The following is a 16694-nucleotide window of genomic DNA, read 5'->3' as shown; positions in this document are numbered from 1 at the left end:
CCATTAACACGATCCTGTGAGCTGAACAGATCAGTCAAAATTTAACCAGTCACATTCTGCCCTTTAAGCAAGCCACTTTTTAAAAGCTTCAAAATTATGTAAACACTAGCAGACAGTATAATGCCTGTATTCTAATGGAGTGTCACATTTAAAAGTGTTTCAAAATAAAGTGACCTGGGTTCATGTTGGCTGGGTCTTTCCCATCCCATGGAGTGGCATTTGAAGTATGAATAAAAGTGAGTTTGAATGAGTCTGTGATAAATGGGCTTACAGTTCAAAGCTAAGAACATGTGTATTATGAGTGTCGGTGATAAATGTACATACAAAATTCTGCTGTTGAGGCCTTTTCAAACACTCATTCACACACTACACAACAACAGAGACACAATGTTTGGACACAAATACACATTTTAAACAATAAATACACATTTTAAATAAGTCTATGAATATCTAAAATATTTAATGCTAAGTACCTAGCAAACTTTCTATTTTACATTTCTTTTTATAATTTTTTTGTCAAATTGATTCTTTTTTTTAAATGATTTCAAATTTTTTACTAAATATTACATAAATAAATAGATTCCACTGCAGTGATTATCCAAACACTAGAATCAAAAATTTTTCCAATTATTATGAATTTCAAATTATTTTTTGATTCATTTTATTATTTATGATCCATTTTCAAATGATTTACTCTATTTAGTAAACATTTTGAACTAACTTTAAAGGCGTCATCTGGCGATGCTAAAAACAACATTATTTTGTGTATTTGGTGTAATGCAATGTGTTTACGAAGTTTAAGGTAAAAAAAAAAAAAAAAAACCTTTTTTTCCACATACTGTACATTATTGTCGCTACTCTTTTCTGAAACACATTGATTTTTACAAAGCTCAATGTTCTGAAAAGCGCAGTGTTCTCTGATTGGCCAGCTATCCAGTGCATTGTGATTGGCCGAATATCTCAAGCGTGTGATGGAAATGGTATGCCCCTTACCATATTTGGAAACAGACTACGTCTCCACGACATGGCGGCGACAACAATACTACAGCGATAATAAAAGTTACCCCTTCTTTCTTTGCATAAACATTTGGGCGGTGTTATGCAAATATTCCAACACAGTGATTTAGATTTGTGGGGGCGTGTTTAAATGAGGCGTTTTAGGAAGGCTTGTCTTAACTTTTATAAAGAATATCTCTTTGGGTTTGAGACTTTAGTCTTTACAATTTTACGTATCTTATATATCCACAAACAGCTTGTAACACTCCAAAGACAAAGGAAAACTTAAAATCGCATCATATGACCCCTTTAAATTAAACAGTGTGATATCATATAGGCCTATATCATTTTTATATCGCCCACTCTAAGATACTGGCATATGCATTGGCCATTAATAAAACTGGTCAACCACTACTCACAGCATATCATTTTAACTATGCATGCTAACACCCACCGTAGCAGTTAGCCTGGGCCCGTGGAGCTGAGCGTAGAGTATGGCCTCCTCAACCTGACCTCTGATCCCCAGCAAGGCGAGCTCCAGGTTGTGCGCTCCGGCGACAATGTGTGTGAGATCCTGTAGCACGGTGACGTACTGTCTCCACGGGTTGTGGAGCTCTGAGAGGCTGGCCAGGCACCCGCGCATGACGTTGAGGCAATAGCCACTGCACGCCCGGATCAGGGTCAGTCCACGGCAATGAGAGCAGTAATGCATGCGCACCAAAGCACGACTGCATTCCTTGGACAACTCCGCCGTATCTGTTATGTTCATCACTTCCAACCCCACGCCGAGCGCCAGGCTAAGCACCCGGCCTGCCCTCAACGCGCTCACAAGCGTATCTGCCATTGCCTTTGGGTGCGGCCCAAAGGGGTTAACGTCCTGCCTTGTCATGCGGAGACAGTCACCGAACTGGTTTGCATCAGAAGAGTCCTCGCCGATGCTCCCAGCCATGCCAGGATTGACAATACGAGAGTGGACTAATGGGAAGAGACTGTCGAAAAAACAGTGGACGGCAGTTTCAACAGAGACATTGCCGGTGCCCTGGAGGAAGCGAGAAAGGTCCGTGAAGAGGCAGACGATGTGAGGGGAGATGGACGACATGAGAGAAGAGTATGTGGTCTCGAACAAAGAGGTCAGGTGATTCTGAGAGAAGGTGATTAGAGACTGGAACGTATCTGAAAGAGGAAAAGAGAAAGAAGCTGAGCTTTAAATCAATGTTAATATATATAAGAAAACTTAGTATTATTAACACACACACACACACAGTCTTACAAAACAAAAGCATGTATCTTATTTGTCTTAACATCTTTGAAAGTGAAGTGTGTAGTTTCTAAGCTACTAGCCATTGATCAGACAAACAAAAAGCTCCACCCCAGAGTCATGCTATTGGTTGAGCTTTTAATTTTTTAACTATTGGTAAATTTGCAATGCAACAAAAGTAGTGACAGATCTTTTCTTCTGTATTGTGACACAGACCTGAGTGTAAAAGGGGTGGGGGAGGGCATGTAGGCCCGGGACAAAAAAAAAAAAAGTCCAGAACCTAAACCCAGCAAGGTATTTGGATGGACACACCTAATTATTTTTTTCTCTCTAAAAACTTCAATGAACCAAAGATAGAAGTTTGGTTATGGAAATATGATTCATTCACTTTAGAGATTTGTTCAAAAACCATGATCTGTTTGCAAATTAAATCAGTCAATGCTTTTCAGACAAATCTACCAACAAATGGCTTTACTTATTAAAAGGATAGTTCATCCAAAAATGATTTTTTTCTTTTTCACCCTTGTGTTTTTTAACATAAACAGATATCTACAGCAGAATGTCCAAAGCTAAACTTCTCTTTTTTTTTCATGCAACGAAAGTGAATGGTGCCCACAGCTGTCAGTCAAGGTTTCACTCAATGATAACTTTAATTTTATTCTGTTCCTCACACAAGGCTATCGGAGCTTTAGAAAACTTGGTATACAGCACACAAGTTGTATGGACTACTTTTGCATTATATTAGAAAAGAGCGGCATGAACATCCTGTCTAGCTTTCTTTTGCACAAAATAAAGACCATTTTTCAAGTTTAAAACAGCATGAGGGTGAGTAAATGACAACCATGTTCATTTTTAGCAGAACTACTCCTTTAAAAACAGTCACAAAACTTTTGAGTTACGGGAAGGACAAACAAAAGAGACAAAAGGAGTCAGTGCGGTGTGTCCGTGGCTCTTTTCTGTGGTTTTTCTGTTGCCCTCTCTCACACACACATAGACACACAAACACATACACACACGTGCCTAAACTTGTGTTTGGTCAGTGGTTTGTTAATGCGGGGCAGCCTGTCTATTCAGCTGCGCTGTAGTGGAGCATGACCACACACACACACACACACACACACACACACACAGGCTGTACCCAGGGTGCCGTTCTCTCTATGGCCACTGATGTCAGACTGAAGGCATGTTAGGGGATGGAGGAACAGCGGCAACTGGACCGAAACTGAGACCGGTCAACACACATACAGACGAACATGCATACACACACACACACACACACACACACACACACACACACACATACATAGATACACGGAAGCAGAGCTCTCCATTTCACTCCATAAGTTGCGGAGTCGTCCATCAGTGCCATCACAATGAACCAGGACAACAACTAAACACTCCCAATCAACTGAACACGCTGAACATCGCACAAGATGTGTTTTTGCATTCTGGCTGCACTGTTTTTATTAACTGTTGGTCTATGTGCATCATACAGACCTTTTTATTGTTGCATCATGTCTTGCAGTTTCAGAACCTTGTGTCATGAGTATTATTATGAAGACTCCAATGTTACAAAGTTAAACTTTTGTTACACATCCACCTCAATCAGACGAACCTGGGGGCCTGACAAGCATCTTGAGCATTTAAAATGTTATTTTAAATTACTGCTATAACAAGTCTCATTCATTAACGATGTAAAGCTAGAGAGATAGAGACAGGAGTTGATGTCAAACTAAACTATATATACCATATATATGGTTCAAAATCTGGGCTAAAAAAAGGATAAACAGCAATACTGTGAAATATTACAATTCAAAATGCTTTTCTTATATTAATATATTTCAAAATGTAATGTATTCCAGTGATGCCAAGGCTAAAGTTTCAACAGCCATTACTCTCCAGGCTTCAGTGTCACGTGATCCTTCCAAATTCAGTCTAATATGCTGATGAAGTAATTAAGTAATTTATGAAAAGCATGAAAAAGATTACTTTATAGTACTGTTCAGTGGTTCATGTGACCTTGCTGACTAGACCATAATGTCATTAATTATTTTTCACCAGACTTTTTTTAGAGGGGTCAGTGATGGGGAGAAGAAACATGATTCAAACTCATTTGCCCATATGAGCACCATAGCCTGATGTGTCAGAACACATGCGAACCTCTAGGCCACTAAGACCAACAGGAGCAAGAGTATTGTAGAAGGAGAAAGTAAGGAATAGAAAGGCCACTTGCCATGCCCCGCTGTGTGTTCGTGTCTGCATATAAACCATAGCGTGCGTGTGTGTGTGTGTGTGTGTGTGTGTGTGTGTGTGTGTGTGTGTGTGTGTGTGTGTGTGTGTGTGTGTGTGTGTGTGTGTGTGCGTGCCCGTATAGGCGAGATGGTTGGAATGAGAGCAGCAAACCACAAGCAGAATGTGCCAGTGTAAGGTTACAGCATTTCAGAGGGCAGCCTTATGCCACGAACGCTCTGTAAAAACGCCAAAAGTGGCATAGAGGGAGACAAGCAGACGGAGAAAGAGACAGAGAGTTGAAAGAGGTGAATTTGTTTGGCTTTGAGGCCTCACGCCACAGAACTTGGCCAAACTGTTGCCGGCCATCTCTGCCAGCAAATTTCTGTAGGGTTTTCTTTCATGTGTACACAAAAGTTAATATCTCTAAGTGTTTGTGTACATCTGAAGACAAGCTTACACAATGCATGATTCTGCTGATTTCAGATGGAATTAAACACTAATTCCAGGACAATCGGGGCTGATCCCTATGGAGCTGCATGTTGGAAAATAGCATTTAAACATGAGACAAAAAAAAAAGAGAAGGAGAGAGAGGAGATCTCCCAGGAGAAACCGCCAGAAAGGCTGACACTGCTCAGACATGCAGGAAACTTAAAGTCCTGTACAGTAACCAACAGTGGTCTGACAGCTGAGGAAAAAAGCTATTTGAAACCATTTGTTGCTCCATTAGTGCTTCACCATTAGAGCAGGACCGCTAGTCACTGTTTATCTGATTTGTCAGATCTATTACTAGCTAAATTGAAAAGCTTTAAATGGCTTGTTTGTTTCATAAAGCACAAAAACAGATTACTGATTCTTGCTTTTGGTTTGCCCTAAGATTAAGGCCATGGTTATGTTCAGAATGCCACCACACTAATCATAATATTTCAATATAAACCTCATAGTATGAAAATTTCTGCATGCATATGACAGCCGGATAACCAAAGGAATTTGGTTCCAGAGGGTACCTTGGAAAGAATCAGACTACTAGCAAAAAAAAAATTACTCATTGCATTTGGCTACTTTTTTAAAAAAAAATAAAAAAAAATAAAATAAAATAAAATAAAATATATATTGTATATTATGTATATATATATATATATATATATATATATATATATATATATATATATATATATATATATATATATATATATATACAGTATATACAAGCACTGCTGTATAATACAGTGCAATGCAATCAACCTGATCTTCAACTTCCAATCTGAAAAAATTAACCATAAGTAATATGAAGCCCTGTCAGATCTCACAAAAAAAGTGATTTGAGTGGCCAAATTGTTTCACTTTATGTAAAATCCCAAATTTGTTTAATAAGCAGACATTGAGGGAGTGAACATCAGCCACAATTTTTATCATGTCTTTCTCAACTCATTATTTGATCAGCTGCTGAAAGAAAAGTTGTTGTTTTTTCAACAAAATTTGATTAAATGCCAAGATGACAAATGGCACCACTCTGAATTGCATGCTGTTTGCAAAATGATTGCTAATTTTCATTGAGAGGAGGTGATTTGAGGTGACATTACCAACTCTGAGCATTAGTGATTCAACAAAACTCAGCAAAATTCAAACTTTTACAAATGTACAGTGTTTGAATCCACCTCTTGATACTTTATTAGTAGTTTAAATACCATTTAAACAAGCGCTGAAGTCATTTAATAACAAAGTGACAAAAATAGCAAACTACAGTTAACGCATACAGTCCCACAACATCAACTATACCGCACAATATACCAAGCAGTGCACTAGTGTTCAATTTCAAACCAATTCTGATTGGTCAATTCCATGTCTGAATCCAAATGAGCTCAGCAGAAAAAAATAAAGGTTTACGATGGGCAGATTAATCCCGGTCACTAGGCTCCAGAGGAAAGCAACGCTCTGTACTTTACTGGTTTGCGAGCTGGGCAACTGCAGTGTTGCAGTGATGCCAGTGAGCCAAGATGGGGTCCAGATTTACAGCCGTGTAATTGGATGTTATATAGCTTCTTAAGAGGGTCTACAAAAGGCTTTTAGAGATGACTAATCCACTTAATGACCAAGACTTATTTCCTAAATGCACGGTCTGCTGGTGAAGAGATTCCGCTTGATGAATAAAACTGAACAAATGATGGTGAAAAGAGATAGAGATAGAGAAGACTTTTAAAGTGGCGTGGGAATGGTTAAATGTTCCCTGATGTCACGCAACCCACAGCGGTGGATGTCGTTTTCCAATAAACATATTGAAATTATAAACTAACACATAATTTTAACTGGATTCAGTTGTAAAACTACATGTTGGATCCTGTTAAACCTGATAACCAACAGTGACCCACTTTTGTCACGGCCAAGACCCTATATACAAGGCCATGCTGCATTCCTCAGTGACGGCGGTCATCATTCAGAGCGTTCGGGAGTCTATCATCTGTCGATCATCTTCCACCCCAGAAAGCCCCGTAATCCAGCCAAGGGCTCGTGTTTCATATGGGTCAGACGCAGATATGAGTTCATCACCTCTGTAGGGGGGCTATAAAATCCCACTTTAATTAGTGACAATACATACGTCCCGGTCCTCTGACTAAAACAGCTGTGATGAGAGAACACGTCACATTACCAAATGCGACCTCTGCGTGAGAAGCTGAAGAACTGAGAGCAGTGAGACTGAAAAACAGTTACAAAGAAACAGAACAGTTACAAGAAACTGAAAAACAGTTACAAAGAAACGAAGAGAAAAAAATCTTTAACACGAGGGAGAAATAAATCGAATGTGTCTGCTTTGCACTGATACAAAAATTGCGATTGGATTTGTTGCTGTAAGTGTAGCTACACATTGCTATTAAGTTAATCAAAGGTGTACAAAAAAAGCTGTCTTGTTGGACTAGAGCTTAAGTGTTAACACACACAAAAATGTGAGTTTCAGTCCAGACATTTCTAATCCCATTTCTTGTTTTGTCATCTCCATTCCTTCCCAATTTTATGACTGACTAATCATATTGCAACCAACTGTAACCAATCAACATTTACAAAAGAAAGACTATCAAATGTATGTGTGTGTGTGTGTGTGTGTGTGTGTGTGTGTGTGTGCGTGTGTGTGGTGTGTGTGTGTGTGTGTGTGTGTGTGTATATATATATATATATATATATATATATATATATATATATATATATATATATATATATATATATATATATATATATATATATATATATATATATATATATTATATATATATATATATATATATATCAAGTCATCACTTTATTGTCACATCACCACAGCACATGTGCCTTGGTGAGTGAAATTCTTGGGAGCGTGCACCAGAAATTGCAGAAACAGTTAACATATAACCATACAGACTTCAACAGGTGAAAATATGCAATATGCACATACATATAGTCAGTACACACAGTGTACTATTGGACATACTTACAGTTAGCACTACACATTTTACGCAATATGTACATACATACAGTTAGCACTACACATTATACACTATACACAGAATGTACACATTCTAGATTATGTAGACATATATACGCATGAAAATATGCTAAGTGTACGTGGGCTGGATACAGAAATGTTATGGATGTGCATTGGATGGAATCCAGTGGTAGCAGGTAGATTATTGTGTTAAATAGTGTTAAATAGTTCGGTGTTGAACTGTCAAAGTTAAAGTGCAGTGTGTGGCATACCATATTGTGGAGTATGCTGTAGGGTGTATTAGTTCAGACTGTTCATAAGTCGGATAGCCTGAGGGAAAAAGCTATCCCTCAGTCGGCTAGTGCGGGATCGGATGCTGCGGAGACGTCTTCCTGAGGGCAGAAGAGAGAGCAGTTTGTGGGAAGGATGGCTGGAGTCACTGATGATCCTCCGGGATTTCCTTATACACCGCCTGGTGTAGATGTCCTGGAGGGAGGGAAGCTCACCTCCAACAATGTGGCTGGCAGTTCGCACGACCCTTTTCAGAGCTTTGCGGTTGCCAGCGGTGCTGTTTCAAAACCAGGCAGTGATGCAGCCCGTCAGGATGCTCTCTATAGTGCAGGTGTAGAATGATCTGAGGATGCTGGGGCTCATTCCAAACTTCCTCAGCCGTCTCAGGAAGAAGAGGCGTTGATGTGCCTTCTTCAGCACTGCATCATTGTGTGTAGACCAGGTGAGATCCTCACTGATGTTAACACCGAGGAACTTGAAGCTGCTTACCCCGCTCCCCACAGGTGTCTTGTCGATGGTGATGGGTGTGTGTGTTCTCTGCTCTGTCTCCTGAAATCCACCACCAGCTCCTTGGTCTTGTCGATGTTGAGTGAGAGGTGGTTGTCGCTGACACCATTTAGTCAGGGTGCTCACCTCCTCTCTGTAGGCCGTCTCATCGTTGTCGGTGATCAGGCCTATCACCGTTGTGTCATCAGCGAATTTGATGATGACGTTGGAGCTGTGTGTGGCTGTACAGTCATGTGTGTACAGGGAGTACAGGAGCGGGCTGAGGACACAGCCCTGAGGAGCACCAGTGTTGAGGGTCAGCGGGGAAAGTGTTTTTGCCCATTCTGACCACCTGGCTTCTGTCTGTTAGGAAGTCCAAGATCCAGCTGCACAGAGATCTGTTTAGTCCCAGAGTCTGAAGCTTCACAACAAGTGTGGCGGGCACTATGGTGTTAAATGCTGAGCTGTAGTCCACAAACAGCATTCTCACATAGGTGTTCTTATTTTCCAGGTGGGAGAGAGCAGTGTGTAGAGTGAAAGCAATAGCATCGTCTGTAGAACGGTTGCTACGATATGCAAATTGTAGCGGATCCAGTGAGGCAGGCAGCACAGAGCAGATGTAGTCTCTGACGAGTCTCTCAAAACACTTACTGAAGATGGGTGTGAGAGCAACAGGCCTCCAGTCATTCAAGCATGTGATTTTATTTTTCTTTGGTATGGGCACAATGGTGGATTTTTTGAAGCACGAGGGAACCACAGAGAGAGAGAGGGAGAGGTTGAAAATGTCTGTAAAAACACCGGCTAGCTGGAATGCGCATGCTCGGAGCACACGGCCTGGGATGCCATCAGGACCCGCTGCCTTGCGGATATTCACCCGTCGGAAGGATCGGGTTACATCCGCGACAGAGACGGAGAGTGCACTCACCTCTTCTGCAGCAGCTGCGGGAGCGCTCTCTGTGTGGGCGGTGTTGTGAGCCTCGAAACGAGCATAAAAATTATTCAGCTCGTCCCGGTAGAGAGGCGGCAATGTTCACAGTAGCTGGTTTGTTCCCTTTAAAGTCAGTGATTTTATTGATTCCCTGCCACATGCCTCTTGCATCGCTGGTGTTGAATTGTTCTTCAACTTTGTTTTTGTATTGTCTTTTTTGCGGCTTTGATGGATTTCCTGAGATCGTAACTGGCTTGTTTGCGATCATCAGCGTTTCCGGATTTAAAAGCGGATGTCCGCGCTGACAAGGCTGCTCAAACATCGCTATTAATCCACGGTTTTTGGTTGGGGTAAATGTGGATTGTTTTTGTCGGCACTACATCTTCTACACACTTCCTGATGAAACACGTTACAGTTTCTGAGTACGCCTCTATGTCGTCATCAAACGCTGCCCGGAACATGTCCCAGTCCACGTGATCAAAACAGTCTTGTAGTATAGCGTCTGATTGGTCCGAACAGCACTGAATTGTCCTGAGGGCGGGTGCTTCCCGTTTCAGTTTCTGCCTATAAGCAGGCAGCAGCAGAATGGAAGAGTGATCCGATTTGCCGAAAGGTGGGCGTGGGAGAGATTTGTAGGCGTCCCGGAAAGGAGAGTAGCAGTGGTCCAGTACACGATCACCACGCGTGTTGATGGTGATGTGTTGAAAATATTTCGGAGCTATTGTTCTGAAGTTGGCTTTGTTAAAGTCCCCCATAACAATAAACGCTGCATCTGGGTACGCGGTTTCCTGCTCACTTATATTCCCATACAGTTCCTTGAGTGCCTGGTCTGTGTTGGCTTGAGGGGGAATGTAAACAGCGGTGATTATGACCGCTGTGAATTCCCTCGGTAGCCAGAATGGTCGACACAGAAGCATATGAAATTCCAGATCAGGGGAGCAGAAGGATTTAATAGAGTGTAGGTTCCTTTCATCACACCACGAGTTTGTTGATAAAGAAACAAACGCCCCCACCTCTGCTTTTCCCTGTGAGCTCTTTTCGTTCTGTCCGAGCGGTGCACGGAGAACCCCGTAAGCTCGATGGCTGAGTCTGGAACCACTGCAGACATCCAGGTTTCTGTGAGGCAAATAATGCAGCAGTCCCTTGTTTCTCGTTGGTATGAGATACGTGCCCGCAGTTCGCAAAGTTTGTTGTCCAGTGACTGAACGTTAGCCAGCAAAATGGATGGGAGAGGAGGTCGGAGGGGACGACGTCTGAGTCTGACGAGGACGCCGGCTCTCTTTCCTCTTTTCCGGCGGCGTTTCCTCGGTCGCGCCCCGCGCAGCCCAGACAAAGGGCTCTGATGCGGTGTCTGTAAACAAAGCGCCGGCGTTCAAGAACTCAAAGTCCGGTTTTGCGTTCCGCGACGTAGGAACCGATGTTCAGAAGCGTGTGTGTCTATCGTAGACAGTTATACAAACAACATCCAACACGTAGAACAGCACAAAAAAACAAGTAAAACAGACGAAAAAACTATATATATATTATATATATATAATGTATGTATGTATGTATGTCTATATGTGCGTGTGTTTTAATGTTTTTTATACCATTTCACAATGCTATTTCAATATTACTGTTTTTCACTGTGTTTATAATATAACATATATCTGCTCTCAAGAAAAGTAGCCCACTGAAGGCATTGTTCTGCACCATATTGAGATTATTTACTCAATCTGCTCAAATCTGACCCCAAAAATGCTCTGTAAACAAACATATGGGAGTACAGAAGGTTAAATCAACAGCACTTAATGCTACACATTAGGAGAAAAACTAGACGCAAGCACCTGTCGAGAAACTGCTGCAGATACCCCACCCCCTCCCCTTAGCAGCGTCTTTGCTGTCAGAAAGGAAACAGGTGGAGAGTGCAGAAGAACATTTCACCAATATCTCTCTCATCAGATCGCAATTAAAATGGCTTCCCCGTTATATCGAAAGCTAACTAAGACAAACAATTCCTGAGATGCCGGATGCAGTGTGTGTGTGTGTGTGTGCATGTGAAAACACAGAGCTCTCTGAAGGATCTGGTTAAAAGTGAGCCTGCCAATCACGGTGCTGATCTAAACATCTCAATTATCATTCACTTCTGGGCTGGCCTTGATTGAGTAAGAGTCTCTTCAGTCCAGCAACAATGTGGTGAATTGCTGTTTCTGGAAAACTACCGATTTTAAATATTTGTGTTGCCCATAATTATACACGTGTCTTTAAAAATCTTCATGCTTGAAATGCAAATGCTAGGGTTTTTAACCTACATCAGACACATTTGATTGTAAAATGGATTACTGTGGACCGTATGTCAGTGATAGATTGATGTTTGACAATATATAAATAAAACAATACATTAAAACTGAATGCCATCTTTTGTCTTGTCTATTCAATTATGTACTGGTCTGTTTCTACAACTTAATGTATTAAATTAACTTCATGCAATGGACATTATGGTTCAAATGTTTGGGGTCAGAAATTATTTTATTTAATGCAAAGATCATTAATTTATTTAAATTAAAAATTTAAATTAAATTAAATAAAAACAACCATAAAAACCAACTATCCAAAAATTTAAATTAAATTAAATTTATGCATTTAGCAGACGCTTTTATCCAAAGCGACTTATAGTGCATTCAGGCTATCAATTTTTACCTATCATGTGTTGGGAATGTGTGGGAATCGAACCCCCAACCTTGCGCTTGAAAACCCAATAAAAATCTGGTCAGGTTTTGAGTACATTTATTTCTTTTATTGTTTAATAATAACCCTAAATACTAACTGACAATAATCGAAGAATTTCACTGTGCTTAAAACCCTGGGAAAAATCTGGTCAGGTTTTGAGTACATATCAGATTGAACAGTTGGAAAAAGTGAAAGACTCAACTGAGGGCAGAAATGCTAAAGTAACGAGGACTGATGATCCCTTAATTCCAAAATAAAAAACACTTGTCCCTTCCAGCTGAACACTTTCTTCTAGTTCCAGCTGTGCAGACATCTCAAACATGTTCTGTGATGATTGGTGGCAGGTCGTTCTCATGAAAGCTTCACCATGCTGTAGGAAAGACTGAACAACAGGAAATCAAAACACCATCCCTTCTCTGTCTCTCCCTCCCAGTATTAGGACAACCTAATGATGTTGGAAGAGAAGAGGAGAGAGGGTGGAGAGTTTGAGCCATGATTGGGTTTGGATCGTGTGTTCAGTTGTCCGTTTCAGTCTGAGGTAATGAAGTGAATAATGAGACATGAAGCAGCTAGACGCCAACCTAAAAGCCGTGTGAAAGCAGCCACAATGACACTCTTGAGATGATACCACTCCCTTTCTCCTCAGACGCCCCCTGGCCTACACACTACTTGTACTCCTATTTCCTGCCATTATTTTCCTTTTAAACATCTCTCATTAGTGGTGTTTGTTAAAGTAAGCACCAACATTACTCTTATACTTGGAATTAGTAATCTGAGTGTTATATTTTGGTGCACAACTCATGTTTCAATACACAATGTCCTTGTAACACCCAAATAAACAGCTAGAACACCATAGGAATTACGCAGGCAACCAACACCCTAGCATCTTCTAAGCCACTCACACATTCTTCAGAAAATATGAACTAACCTCAACCCTTTGAATGGTAAAGTAAAACTGTATTTATTTTCAATTTTTTATATTTATTAGGGACTCCAGCTGATCAACCTAATAAACCATCTTAATGACCAGCTTTCACAAGCGAAACCATTTACAACTATCTACCACCAGAAGGTTCTAATTGTGATTTTCTAAGATGACTTTTCCTTCTGGAAAAAGTCATATGAGTGAATGAACCAGCTTTTTTCTGCTCCGAGGTGGTCTATTAGCTTTATCATGAGACTACAAAATCAAAAGCAGGCCCATCATCTGGTAGAATGGTAGAATCTATGTGAAGCCAATTAACTATCACTTTAAACTAGTTTTTGAATCCGTTTCACTTCCATAGAATGTTTAATTCACTTGTTTTCGGGGGTTGTTTGCCTCACACAATTGTTCTCGTTTGTTGCATGGCTTCTCCTCCTGGAAAAGGCCATATAAGGTCGATGGACCATCTGGTTTTTGGAATATGGTAGCCTTTTCTGGTTCCAGGTGACCTACTACCTCTTACAAGCTTTACCATGAAAGTCTACCAAATCAAAAGCAGGTCCACCACTTGTTAGTCCAAACTAGATCAGCTAATGTCCATAAATAATTAGAATCTATGTTGAACCATAGATTTTTGAGTCATTTTCACTTCTATAGAAAGTTTCATTCACTTGTTTTGGGGGGTTGATTGCCTCACACAATTGTTCTTGTTTCTAGCATGGCTTTTACTTCTGGAAAAGGTCATATAAGTGGATTGACCAGCTGGTTTTTGGAATATGGTAGCCTTTTCTGGTTCCAGGTGGTCTATTACCTCTAACTAGCTTTACCATGAAAGTCTACCAAATCAAAAGCAGGTCCACCACGTGTTAGTCCAGAATTGGACCAGCTATTTTCCATAAATAATAAGATAGAATCTATGTTAAACCAATTAAATACCGCATTTAAGTAGTTTTTGAGTCATTTTCTCTTCTGTAGAAAGTTTAACTCACTTGTTTTTAGGGTTGTTGTTTTTTTTTGTTGTTGTTTTTTTTGCCTCAATTGTTCTTGTTTCTAGCATGGCTTCTACTTCTGGAAAAGGTCATATATGTGGATGGACTAGCTGGTTTTTGGAATATGGTAGCCTTTTCTGGTTCCAGGTGGTCTACTACCTCTAACTAGTTTTACTATAAAAGTCTACCAAATCAAAAGCAGGTCCACCACCTGTTAGTCTAGATTGGACCAGCTAATGTCCATAAATTATAAACTAGAATCTATGTTATACCATAGATTTTGAGTCCTTTTCACTTCTATAGAAAGTATAACTCGCTTGTTTTGGTTTATTGCCCAATGTAATTTCTCTCTCATCATCTGATTTTAGACATTTACAGAGAAATTGAATTTTCTTTTTCCCTCACTGAAGTGCTCAGCATGTCTTCTTTATGGCAGGGTAGACAGCAGGTCACTATAAATATTTCTCTAACCTTTGTTAAACAACAAAAGTGTTCACTCTGTCCTGTACAGAAAACAAAAGGCCAGCACCATTCCCTGAACACCAGAGTCCATCTCACAACAGCTGGTCAGCACAGGCTGGATGGGATGTTTAGAATCCATCCATTCCACTGTTACCATGGGAATGACATAGCAGGTGCACTGCGTGAAAGGCTGAAGCCTCAGATTTGCTCAGAGGTACGGAATGAGCATCACTTCCTGTCCCAAGCCCACGGCTGACATCAGGCATTGAACTTGGGTCAGTCTGTCTGTTCAGGCCAAATTGTCTCTCTCATTCTCAATCCTTTTTATTTTTCTCTTTAGAGGACACAAGTTGTGGTCCAGGGCCAGCTAAGGAAGTAACATGGCAAGCTCAATTAGTCAATGGATAAATCCACCTTCCAAAAAGGCCAAATGATCTGTGGGAGGAGGACGTATAAGAAGAGGGGGATTCCTCTGAGACTTTAGAGTCATGCGATCGTTGATGAAGACAAGGGAAAGAGGAATAATAACAATGGGAACAAGAGAATGAAGGCCAGACAGAACGAAAGACTGAAGGAGAATGAGCGAGTGAGAAGGGTTTCCCCACAGCACAACTGGCATGACACCACCAAGAAGGCATCTGCTGTCACTGCTGAGGAGTAATGAGGTTTTTACTGGCACTTTTCATGTATACGGTACACTTTAGAAATCCTATGAAATTTTTAAAAGCACTGGAGGCCCAGATGTGAAAACTCATAAAAATACAAAAAAAAAAAACAACCTTTTACGTCAATCTTTTTGAGTTATGACAAATTCTTATAAAAATTATTCAAATAATAAATTTCATTTCAAGAGTTTAGGGCTCTATTTTGTACATTACTTGTGGAAAGCCCCACTTAATTTAACATGCACTGATTTTCATTCCTGAACCGTATAAACATCTGGGTTCTCCTCTCGTCTGGTCTCTCCTCTCCTTTATCTAAAGTCTTTATGCAACATCCATCTGTTATTTTGCACCTCTTTAAATCTCAAAGGGAAAATGGAGGACATAATGACATAGAAACACCCACTCGTGCACTTACACATGGGGAGAAAGAATTAGTCACTGTCACTATAAACCCCAGTGAGGAGACGGAGAGGCCTGACTGCTGCTCCTGGGTCTGCCTTTACTTCATTGTTTTCCTAGCATTGGCTATATATCATATACTGTCACCCGCTGAGATGACCTACTAAGGTTGACAAAATATGCAGTTTAAAAGCACAGTAGACAGTGTGAAATACTGTATCCCACAATGCAATGCGCTAGACTTCACCTGTCATTTCCATATGACAAAAATAGCAAAAGCAAGATATACTATGTGAATTTCTTAAAAATTGTTACTTGACAGATTTAATCATACTGCCAAATGTTACATACATTTTAAAAAAAAACATAATTAAGAAGCAAAATGACTGTTTTTTAAATGAAATACACAGTATGAAGTTCACTGTATACAATAATATATGTGTGTGCGTTCGTGTGTGCTAAAATGTTAAAACTGTACAACATATATAATCACACATACTATTTACTACAGCCTAATTTTCATTAGCATCAGATTAGCCATGATATTTACTCTGACAAACGTGCATATAGTATGTACTGATAGCTATATTGATAGCATTTGATTCCGAACATCTCTGAATCCAACCAAGCTCAGCAGAGGAATAAAACAAAGACAGGATCTTTTAAGGAACATTCCAAACAAAGCCTTTGTCTATTAAACTCTGGTTTATCTCACCGACTGCGACTCAACATCCCCTTTCCAATGTCTCTTTAATCCTGTGATTCTTAGTCTGAGATGAGCACAGAGAGCACAAACTATTCTTAATAACTCCCTAAATCCTTTATTAATATACAACAAACACACCCACTCTCATGATGAAGCTAGACAATTAGAATCAACTGTCTACTGAACTTCCTGAGACA

The 16694-nt window shown here is 40.2% G+C and overlaps 1 protein-coding gene across 3 annotated transcripts in view; it reads right to left on the bottom strand.

Moving 5' to 3' along the window:
- Positions 1–16694, bottom strand: part of gpc5c (glypican 5c) — a 116954-nt gene that overhangs the window by 79696 nt on the left and 20564 nt on the right. For all 3 annotated transcript variants that reach the window (XM_042718915.1, XM_042718914.1, XM_042718913.1), the window contains exon 3: positions 1451–2169. In XM_042718915.1, coding sequence (XP_042574849.1) covers positions 1451–2169 — 719 coding nt within the window. The remainder of the gene's footprint in view (positions 1–1450; positions 2170–16694) is intronic.

Source organism: Cyprinus carpio, chromosome B2, assembly GCF_018340385.1.
Source record: "Cyprinus carpio isolate SPL01 chromosome B2, ASM1834038v1, whole genome shotgun sequence".
NCBI classification, from domain to species: domain Eukaryota; kingdom Metazoa; phylum Chordata; class Actinopteri; order Cypriniformes; family Cyprinidae; genus Cyprinus; species Cyprinus carpio.
Note: the sequence above shows the minus strand (reverse complement) of the source record. Positions and strands in the feature narration are given on the sequence as shown.